Consider the following 12,058-nt stretch of genomic DNA (forward strand, 5'->3'; position numbering starts at 1 on the left):
ATACTAGTGTACATATAGGCATTGTCCTGCCTCTGTATACACATTTTTTAAATGTGTGTTATTCTATTAATAGGTGATGATAATATAATGTTATTAAGATAATAAATAAAATAAAATTATATTTATTAAAAATAAAGTGAAATATATACAAAAAAAATGAGAGAATAATTGTTGATAAATAGAAACAAAAAATTTGTAAAAATAAGGTTAATTTTCAAAAATTTAATATATAATTATATTTTAGAAGATAAATTTGGTATTTTGAAATATGGACAAAAAAAATCCTCTTTTTATATTGTTATAGATATTTCACTTTATTTTTAATAAATATAATTTTATTTTATACTAACTTAAAAACATTACATTATCATCACCTATTAACATAATATTATTCACATTTAAAAAATTTACACACACGTGCGCTTATATAAATAAAGAGTTTATCTTATACTTTTATTTTATCTTTAATTATATTTTAAAATAAAACAATAAATAATTTATTAACAATTAATAAAGGGTGTTTTTTTCTTACTTTTCTTTTACACTTTGTTTTACTGATTTATTTTTGGAGTAATTGTTTCTTAAATTTATATAACTATGATATAAGAATTATTTACTCAATAAAAAATGGAGAATGTCCCCCAGTCCTTATATCCTAGCACAAGGTTATAACTATAGTCTTTTCATAGTAATATCTCACTGATGACTATGATTCAGAATAAGGTTTTCTTTGCCCTCCCTATAAAATGTGTAACAAAAGTCCAAAGCCAATCCCAAAAAATAGCTTCATATACATTAAATATTTGTTTAAGTTTACAATAGTTTAAATTTGCATTCGGTCTAAATTCCTTTTTGAAAAGAAAAAAAAAATCTAAAAAAGAATCAATAATCTTGTAACTTTATTTTGAGATATGACTCTTAAAAATTTATAAGGTTCACATCCTAATTAAAATTCTATCAACTTCTCAAGATTAAAATTTGGACTTTAAGTGAATGTTTATATGACACTTGAAAGGTACACTATTTAATTTTTGCAATTTTTAAAATTTATAATTTTTTTTCAAATTCTTATATGATAAAAATGTTGCCTTTCATGTAAACAAGCTTCTTATCTTATAATATTTTTTGTCACTTTTTCAAATTATTTTCTTTTTTTACGCTTAATTTTATTTTAATATTTAATAATATTAAAATGTAATTATTTTATTATATAAATATTTTTAACATTTTGTAGTTGTGCATGAAATAAACTGATAATTAGAATTATATTTATTTATATGCATTTTTTTTCTTTAAATAAAATAAAATTACATTTATAATAATTATGTCAATATTAAATTTAACTATAATTTTTTTAAATTTAAAACATATTAATTATCTTTAACTAATATAATATCCGAGAACACCTTGCATTCTCCTTGATCAATTATTTACCCTATCACATGCAGTACTGTTTTTTATTCCTTATTTATGTTTTCATTCAAATTGTTCTAAAAGATTTATGGACTACAATTTAACTTTTTTTTTTACACAACATTTATCATTAATTATATTTAAGAATCATAATAACTTTTAGAAAAGAAAAAAAAAGACATATCTCTTACAATTATTATTAAGGTCAACAAAAAAATTTGTGACCACACCTTTTTCCACAATAATCAATAATATCTATATATATTTGATAACAATAAATAATAATAATAATAAATAATAACTATAAGGTTAAAAAATAATTTTACATTTTAATCTATTAAAACATTCTTTTATTTTATCAAATTCATGAATATTTCACAAACTGCCTGTTTTCCACTAGTAATATAAAATAGTGAGATTAATATTTTAAAATACTTAGTAAAATTCAGTGTGAATGTTTCTACCCTTCTAAATGAGAATAAATTAAAATTACACGCCATTTTAAAATTAAACAAAACTATTGTTTTAATCTCACTTGATAAAGGTAGGACGAACCCTAAATTTATCTTATTTCCTCTGCAATTTATAATTATTTATTTTATATGTTTTTCTTGTAATAAAAGTAATATATAAATTATGGTATATTTAAAATTGATTACCAATAAATGTATTTTAATACATAATTACTTGAGATATAAAATATGTGATTTATAATTTGTATAATTTAAATTATAATAAAAGGTTATTTTTAAGTATTAGTATTATTTTAAAAACTACTAAATAATTTAAATAAAATGGAATCATTTGAAATTATTAAAAGAATTCTGACATTATAAAACACATATGAAATTAAAAAAAAAGTTTACCGGTGTTTTTTGCATTGAGGTCTAGTGTAGTATAATTCAAAATACAATATAAATTATAAAATCTAAAATATATTTTTCCATATAAAAAGTAAAAAATCTCTAATGAAGAAAGTAGGGAAAGCTGCTAAAAAAACTACGAGCCAAATAGCAAAGCTGCTAAAAAATTATTCATCAAGACATTCCTTGGCGGTCCCACGACATCTACAGAAATGATATTTTGACGTACAACAATTTTTTTTTTCACTACTATATGATTATTTTACCCTTATCATGTGTGTCAAATAAAAGTAAATGTGTCAGAGGTCCATTACTCAATATCATAACCTCATTCAATAGTTGGCCAGCAATTAAGGTCACAAATAAAAAGCACTTAAAGGATTAAAATTACAACACTGAAGCAAAATCCCAGAGAAGTTAAACTTAAAACATATCCCCCACCACCAACAAGAAGACAGAGTCACTATTCTAGCCAGTACCAATGTTATGAAGAGAACCAAAGAAAGATAGATGATGCAGGCTTGCTACAAAATTTTTAATCTATAAAGCAATGTGGCAGTAGGTTTCCGCTCTAAATAACAAGCTAAAACTGATTTTCAGTTATCTAACTCCTCCATTCCGGTATACTACTTGTCTTTTGCAGCTTTCACCATAGATTTAATGTTTCTTCTGCTTTGGCAGAATCGGAAAAACGAAACATCCACTAATGTCTCCATGAATTGATCATAAATGGCTACAGCCCAAGTTTAGATAGGAGCTGACGCCATCTCGGAGTTTCTTCATCGAAAATATAGGTCAAGGGTGATATTAGAACTCCACTGCCTCCAATCTGTTGCATTGTAGTCAACAGGAAATCATGAGAATCAAAGATGAACAAGAAAAATAGTTTTTGGTATGCGAGTAAAGCAGCGACCATTGCATTTTGCTCAAATATAATGCCACATGATAAGCAGAAGCTTTCAAAAAATTTCAAGAATTTTCTGGTGAAATTTGCATTTGGTGGCTAGCCGGTGATAACAGGAATCAATCATTCAAACCACCACCGCCCATTCTACCTTCATTTCCTAATTTTATTCCTATGTTTTACCCCACAAGCTAACAAATATCTTCACACCAGTTTCATAAATGATAATAATTCAAAAAACTTCATTAGCTCAAAAACTCACCGCTCTCAGTTGTTGTATAGACTTGTACAATGCCTTCTTAGGCACGCATATGACAATGGCATAATAGTCCGAAGTTACCTTCCCATCACGCTTGCAGAAAACAGGACTTACAGTGGGACCCTGCAGACAGACAATCAAGTGCGTATTTTACAACTGGGAAACATTTGTAACAAAAAATGTCATAATTACAAAGCCCTCAGAATATGCTCACGCAGAAGAAAGATAAGCAAATACTTCGGTTCATAACGTATCACACCTGCAAACCAGCTAATGATGGTTGACTGAGTATTCTCTCAGCCACTTCCTCTGCACTGCTTCCCCTCATGTTTGCAGTAACCTGTCAAGTCAAGCATTAGAAAAATGGAATTAAAATAAATACGACGATGGTAGAGATATTGAGAATCATAAACTATGCACCGTGAACTGCCCAATCGCCCTCAGATGTGCTTCCAATCGCTCGAGCATCTCATGTGTTGTTTCAAGTACTCCTTTACGTTGGATCATTGATTTCCTGCTTGCAATAAGAACAGCCTGAAGAGCATTCAATTGTCAGTGTAAGACAACCTAACAATGGAGAGAATACAGAAGCAGATTTCCCATGCCTAGATTGTTTCTAATGTACAACCAACAAATCGTCGTAGTCAACATCAAAAAAGTCAACAATTACTAACCTGGCTCTCCAAAACAACTCCACCTTTGATTTCCTTCAAGTTGTTTTCCCTCAGTGTAGTACCACTACTTACAAGGTCCAAGATAGCATCAGCTATCCCCATCTAAATAGAGAAAAAACAAAACGCTACTTAGATTATAAATAACAAATCCCGCATGTATGGCAGTACCATCCGTAAATTGAACATGTAGTAATTGATACTTCATTTTAGATGCAAAATCAGAGGGATAAATTGGGTAGCGATTTTGTATGGAAAGTGGATATCATTTGTACAAAAGATTTTCTCATCTGCACCATGAAATGGCCAAAATTCTGACTGAAAAATCACCGTATAAGAGGTTGCCAACAGACCTTTAGCCCAGTAGTTAACCACAGATCACATCCCAGACAACACCTCATAAGATAAAACAGAATACATACACACAGAGGGAAGGTACATTGGTAATTTCATCAAATTTCACAATTCAACAAAGCACTGCAGAATTTTTAAAACATTCTTCATAATCTTGTGACAGAATAAGCAGAAAAAGAATCAGTGACGTGACTCAGGTCCCCATATTATACTTTACATAGTGATGCTGTTGTTAAAACTGGACACTTTAATATATGCTGGTCAATATAGCACACATACCTTAAGCATAGAATGGAAACAACAAAAGCATATAGTAATCTTTTTCGAAGAAGAAAATATTTAGGGAAAATTAAAAGCAAATCAGTGACATCTCTATAAATATATTGCAAAACTTAGCCAGCTACTATGTTTCTGCAGTTTAACAGTCTTTCATCCTTTATATGAAATTTAAACATCATCGTTTTCATCTCCTACACTAGTATATTAAGTAGCATCATCTTATCAATAAGCATGTATGGCAAGTAACAGCATCCACAACCCCAACATGCTGGGAGTATCAAAAAGAAATCTTGTCATAAGACAAAAGCTCACATGCTTGATCATTAGAAAATTTAAATGAACGAATTCTAGTAAATAAACACTATCTCTCACCGCAGGAGCTGCCTCCAGTGCCCCATCAGCAGTTGAAAATGTCACATGCCTAAGTCCACTCTCTTTCATAAATTTTGGCCCCAGCTGAACAGTAAATCCAAAATTGAGACCAATTTTTCTCTTTTTTAAAACGTAACAGTATAAACTCAAACACAGAGATAATACTCGGAAACAAAAATTGAACTTTAAACACTAACATAGCTGAATCCAGTAGCAACTCTTAGAGGCTTATCTTCTGTCCATTGAGGCATTTTGGCAAGCTCCTCCACTGAATTTACATTTTCAAATATTCCATATTGGGGAATCTGAAAAAACAGAGGATGTTCCAGATAATTTATTGTGCATAACAATGACAAGACCAGAATGTAGAAGTTTTACAACATATTTTAAACTAACCGCAAGGGATAGACGACAGTCACCGTACTCCAGAGCCTCATGGACAATGATAAGATCTTCATTACACTGACAAAAGAAAATTATAGGATAAACACGACTGCCGTGGGGCATTAATCTGCAATTACAGCTAAACTTACGAAAGCAATTTTTTTCAAGCCGGGAAAGTCGTGTATATACACAAGCTAGATAGGCCACATTCAATTATTAAAAAAAAATGGTACTCCATCTTGCCTTACTTATAATACTCGAATTATAAATTTATCTTCTTTTTTTAATAAAACCCAATGACAAAGAATTAAGAAAGAAAGAGAAGGTATTAATGACAAGAGTTATTTTGGAAATATATATATATATATATATATATATATATATATATATATATATATATATATATATATAAATTTATGACAGATTCATTTTAATCAACTATATTGACCACTTTCTTCAATTCTTATTTCTATCCTTACCAGCCAGATTTTGTATGTTCGTAATTTCAGGCAGTAAACCAGTAAAAGAACCGCAGCAATTAAAAATGTGATCGAGAGTAATGAGAAAAAATATAAATGCAAATGCTCACCTGGCCATGTTCACTGACGGTATCGAGTCCCACAATACCAAGGTCAAGATCTCCGGATAACAATTTTCTCACAATGTCTTTAGGCCTCTGAAACCAAACTTCCAGGTTGGACAGCTGCAGAGAAGATAATCGATACATAGACAATTAGCACCAAACCATACCGATGGGGTAACATTACGAAATGAAGCTGGAAACTACAGAACTTTTCACATCAAATGAACAAAAAAAAAAAAAAAAACACAACACACCTGAGGAATTTCAGCAACATACTGTCTAGGATTGACCTGCTTCACTGACAATTGACAATTCTTCACATATGAAACACGGCATCGTAGTCAGAGTTAGTAGAAGAACATAAAAGTGCCCTAAACAATATAAACATGAGAGGCTAATCGAATCGATTTTGCGATGAGAAAGTAATAACGAATTTCACCTTGAGAAGTTCGAGGGTGTCGGCGGACATACGACCTTTGCTGGGCAAACCGAGACGGATCTCTTTCCTGTCGACGGGTCGGGCGGGAGGGTTTCCGTTGAGGAGTTGGGGCTCCGCTTGCGGCTGAGGCACGGAGAGCGAGGCGTGGCAGCACCAACTCCGAGACCTGAGCGGAACCGAAGCGTGCAGAGGAAGATTCATGGTTGTCAACATTATGATTATGGCTACTGCGAGATCAACACAGACTCAGATTTGCCTGCTACGCTCTACTGTTTCTGAACAATAATGGTCACCGCGAGAATGTGTGGATATTCTTCTCCACGTACTCTTCTTGGGCCTTTACTTCAAATCAGACAACAAAACTTTTTCTCACACTCCATTACTGATTTTTTTTATTTTTTCTTTTACTCCAGTGGGGTATATGTTTCATTTTGTTTTTTATGTCCTAATGTCCACAACATGTCCCACTAAAAAACATCAATTGCTGTAACTCTTTTTTTTTTCTAATTTAATTATTTTGTAAATCAAATTATGTCATTGTATAATGTTGTGAATTGATATAGGCTTAAATACTTTCTTGTCCTATTTTTGTAATGTTTGTCGTTGTGGATGGTATTTATTTTGACAGAATGTTTAAAATGGTTATTAACTCTTACAGAATGTTTACAATGGTTTTTATTTTCAGCAATTCGTGTATTTTATTTGGTCTTTTTCTGTAACCTCGTTCAAATCATTAACGGAGTATTGTACAGGTGACACGGTTTGTATGTACAGTACACACAACACATCATAATACAAACCGTGCCACATATACAATGTTCCGTTAATGATTTAAACAACGTTACAGAAAAAGACCAAATAAAACACGAATTGCGAAAATGAAGACCATTTAAAACATTCCATAAGAATGAGAATCATTTTAAACATTCTATCAAAATGAGTATCATCCGCAATTAGTGGCGGATCTTGACCAAAATTTTTGGGAACCAAAATAATATACTTAACATTTTTGTCACTAATTTATAGGGGTGGCAAACGGGCCAGCCCGGCCCGTTTTGGTCCGTCAAAAAACAGGCCAGGCCGGACTAACCCGTCAAACAGAAACGGGTCAATAGTCACAACCCGTCCTGTATAGGACGGGCTGGCCCGTCTAGTTTTTTTTAATTGTTTTTTAATTTTTTTAATTAGTTTTCAAATTTTTTAATTTGTTTTATTTTTTTAAATTTGTTTATATATACATATAAATTATTATTAAAGTCATATTTAATCAAATAAAATATTATTTTAACTTTTAATTGATTAGTTAATGTTTTTAATTAGATAAGTTAAAATAATTATTAAATTTACATATTCAATTATTCAATTATAACTAATAATTCAAACTTAATTTGTAGGTGTTAATGATTTAAATTACAATATTATTATATATTTATACATTTAAAATATATAATCTAAAAAATTAATCTTTTTAATTATTTTTAATTTTTAAAAATGGGCCAACGGGCCAGAACGGGATGGCCCGTACTTTGGCCCGTCAAGTTGACGGGCTGGACGGGACGGGTCAGAACGGGCTGATGGGCTGGCCCGTTGGGCCCAACCCGTTTTGCCACCCCTACTAATTTAGTGAAATTAATACATAATTTAGTATAATTATAACTATAAAAGAAATTACACATATTTAAATGATTGTCACTCATTTTTTCATATTCTTAAGCTTATCAAATAATTGAATCACAGTTCAATTTTTCAGACATTTTTTTTTCAATGTAAAAAACCAAAATATTCATTATCTATTTTACTAATATACACATATTGATTCAAAAGTCATCACAAGCTTTCAATTCATCATCGTTATGCTTATATGATGAGCAACCTTATCGTCTTGTTTTCATCTTTCCTTCTTTTTTATCAATTTCAAAAATGAATTTATTCTTTTGTTTTTTTTTATCAATATACCTATCTACAAACAAGTTTAAGACTAAAAAAATAATTTATCATAATCTAATCAAAAATTGAGATATATAATTATTAAAAAATATTATGATAATAAAGTCACAATTAAAAACCCTTTATAAAAAATCACATAATACATTACTTGCTCTTCTATATTCATAAAAACTGAATATACAAAAAGGTAATGAGATAAAAAAAACATAACTAAATATTAATTAAGTATTTCATTACCAAATAAGACAAGATAACATTACTTTTTTTTTTCTCTAAGAATATAAGAGAATATATGAAAAAATAAGGGTAAAAATAATGAGTTTTTGTTTAATTTCTTTTTTTCAGTAACAAAAAGATAAGGTAAGGATGATAGATGAGTACAATACTTGAAAAACTCAAAAAACAATAAGAAAAAATAATTATTTTAACATTTTATTTTTTTTTATAAAATTTAATTTTATATTGTACTATTTATTAACATTAAATATCGTACTTTATAAAAGAAATAAAAAAAAAATACTTAATTTAATTTTCATTAATTTTCGGTATACTACTATCTAATTTAAAACAATACAAATAATTTTAAAATTTTAAAATTAAACATAATTTAATTTTTTTTAAATACATATAATTTTTAAAAAGCTGAAAATGTTGGGGTGCCGTGGCCCCTGCCCGTTACTACATAGTTCCGTCACTATCCGCAACAATAAACACTATGAAAATGAGAAACAAAAAAGGTATTTAAGCCTATAGTAAAAGTACGAATAATGACTTTGTAAAATACTAATAAATTAATGTAAAATACATATGATTACAAAATAAGTTATGGAAAAAATACTTCAGAAAATAATATTATTGTTTTAGTTAATTGATATATATATATATATATATATATATATATATATATATATATATATATATATCTATAACTATATATAAAGGGGATTCCCTCTTTTGTGTCCACATTTCATAATTCCAATTTTACCCTTTACAATTTAATTATTTATTAAATTTTTAAAAATTAACGGTTAATTTTACAAGTTTTTATAAAACTATTTATTTATCTCTTTTTTCTTTTTTCTCATACTATTCATCAACAATTATTTTTTTCATATTTTCTCCATACATTTCACTTTAATTTTTATAAATATACTTTTATTTTGTTCATTAACTTAATAACATTACAATATCATCAATTATAAATATAATTCGAAAAATGCGTACACGCAGGCGCGATAGCGCCTGTGTTTACACTAGTATATATATATATATATATATATATATATATATATATATATATATATATATATATATATATATATATATATATATATATATATATATATAAGTCATGTTATAAACATTTTATTGTCTTAATAACGGTGAACAAGTGTTTGACTGTTCAAATAAAATTAAATTATTTATATTAATTTTAATTTTAAATATTCAAAATAAGATGTACGTATTATTATTATTATTTGACTTTATATATCATCTTTACTGTAATATATAGAGTATATTAGTATATAGTGATACCTGTATTTTTATGTTAATGGTGATAGTAGAGAATAAAAAAATTTATATCTACTCGTTTAATTTGGACAGCGGTGGTAGTTTGTAAAGTAATTAGGGATGGCAACGGGGCGGGGCGGGTACGGGTATCATGATCCCATCCCTATCCCCATAATAAAAATTCATCCTCATCCCCATCCCCAAACCCAACGGGTATACAACTTTTGACTCATCCCCATCCCCACCGGGTAACGGGTATTTTCTTATACCCATACCCATACCCATTTTTTTATTGTTCCATATATCAATTAAATATTTTTTATAAAAAAATTTAAAAATCACACCAACGGAATCATGATACTATCAAAATATTCAATATTAAAATAACATACTCTTTTTGATTTTCATGATGTCAAATATTAAGAAAAATATTATAATAGTATAAATCTCAAATTAAAGTATCAAATAACAACTAAATAAAATTCAAATAATTATATAAAAGCTAAAAAATTACACATTACTAAAATTTTATAATAACCAAAATATTTATTAATTTTACAAATGATCAGTGGTTTTATTTGCATTCGATCCACCTACACATAGAAAAAAAATGAAAAATTAGATATGATATAATAATTGAAATTGAAAATTTTAATTACTAGAATATAATGTACTTTTTTCATCAGATTCATTTTCACTCATGAGAACATCTTTTCCTTTTAATTTTTTAACACCTACAAACACCAAATGTAGAATATTAGATGAGAATTCACAAAAAATACTAACAAAAAATATTAATAAATTTGAGTAACTTACCTAGATGGTTTGAGTTCCATATCCAACTTCTTATACACATCAAAGCCTCTATAGTAATATGATGAAGTCGACTACGGTGAGAAGTTAATATTTGATCACCAGTACTAAAAGCAGATTCAGAAGCTACAGTTGTTATTGGAATAGCTAAAACATCCCTTGCAATTGCTTGAAGGGTTGGAAACTTTAACCCATTTGTTTTCCACCATGATAGGATATCAAATTCTTGTGTAACCGGCAAATTATCTTCTTCCAAGTAATAATCCAACTTTGTTTTCATAACTGTAGTTCTAGATTTTTTCTTTTTTGCCATAAACTCTAAAAATTCATTCGCATCATTATCAACATCCTTTCCCAACTCTAATGATGTAGCTCTATAAGAAGAAGTTTCATTCTTTTTTGATTGATATTCCAAAACCAAATCATAGCACATTTGACGAATCCTACTAAGTTTCAGATCAAAATCATTACCATACAATTTATAAAAATAATATTCTAACATGTCCATCTTGTACCTTGGATCTAAAACTGAAGCAATTGCCAATATATCATGAATAACACTCCAGTAACTTTCAAATTTCTTTAACATTTGTATTGCCATATTTTGAATGGTTATCTCAGGAGATTTAACCCAATCATTTATTGCAATCTTGATCTCACAAATCTTTGGGAAAAAGATGTTGGCAGTTGGGTATTTGGAGCCAGAAATGATTTCTGTGATGTCATTAAATAATTTTAGCCTTCGACAAACATCATTTGCAAATTCCCACTGCATATCAGTTGGCAAAGAAGTGTATTGAGCTTCACGTTGCTTTAACCTAAAAAACACATCCTTATAACATATGGCAATATCAAGCATCTTGTAAGTAGAATTCCATCTAGTTGGGCAATCCAAACTTAACTTTTTAGTGAAAGAAATTCGCAATTGTCTAGTTGTTTCCTCAAATTTTTCCATTCTTTTAGGAGTTGCTGTCCAATATGCTACACTTTCTCGAATTTTTTCCACCCCTTCTTTTAGGACGGCTAACCCTTCTTTCACAATCAAATTAAGGATATGTGCTGAACAACGCATATGAAGCAAAGACCCTTTCTTAATGAGTGTGTCCAACTTCAACTTATCCTTAATTTTTTCAATCATGCTATCATTTGTGCTGCAGTTGTCTAAAGTGATAGTAGACAATTTTGTATCAATATTCCAATCGAACAAACAATCAACTAATACATTGCAAAGTCGATCAGCTGTGTGAGGTGCGGGAACATAAATG

The 12,058-nt window shown here is 28.9% G+C and overlaps 1 protein-coding gene across 1 annotated transcript; it reads right to left on the reverse strand.

Annotated features, from left to right (window-relative positions):
- Positions 1-2,580: 2,580 nt before the first annotated feature.
- LOC114189083 (ATP phosphoribosyltransferase 2, chloroplastic-like) lies at positions 2,581-6,880 on the reverse strand. Its single transcript, XM_028077790.1, has 11 exons — positions 6,522-6,880; positions 6,337-6,396; positions 6,089-6,202; positions 5,512-5,577; positions 5,313-5,420; positions 5,116-5,199; positions 4,114-4,215; positions 3,860-3,973; positions 3,699-3,779; positions 3,443-3,562; positions 2,581-3,105 (listed from the first exon to the last, which is right to left on the reverse strand). Exons 1-11 carry the CDS (start codon positions 6,732-6,734, stop codon positions 3,010-3,012), a joined length of 1,158 nt encoding a protein of 385 aa, XP_027933591.1. The 5' UTR covers positions 6,735-6,880; the 3' UTR covers positions 2,581-3,009.
- Between the last annotated feature and the right edge of the window lie 5,178 nt (positions 6,881-12,058).

The sequence above is a fragment of the Vigna unguiculata genome, chromosome 6 (genome assembly GCF_004118075.2).
Source record: "Vigna unguiculata cultivar IT97K-499-35 chromosome 6, ASM411807v1, whole genome shotgun sequence".
In the NCBI taxonomy this organism is placed as follows: domain Eukaryota; kingdom Viridiplantae; phylum Streptophyta; class Magnoliopsida; order Fabales; family Fabaceae; genus Vigna; species Vigna unguiculata.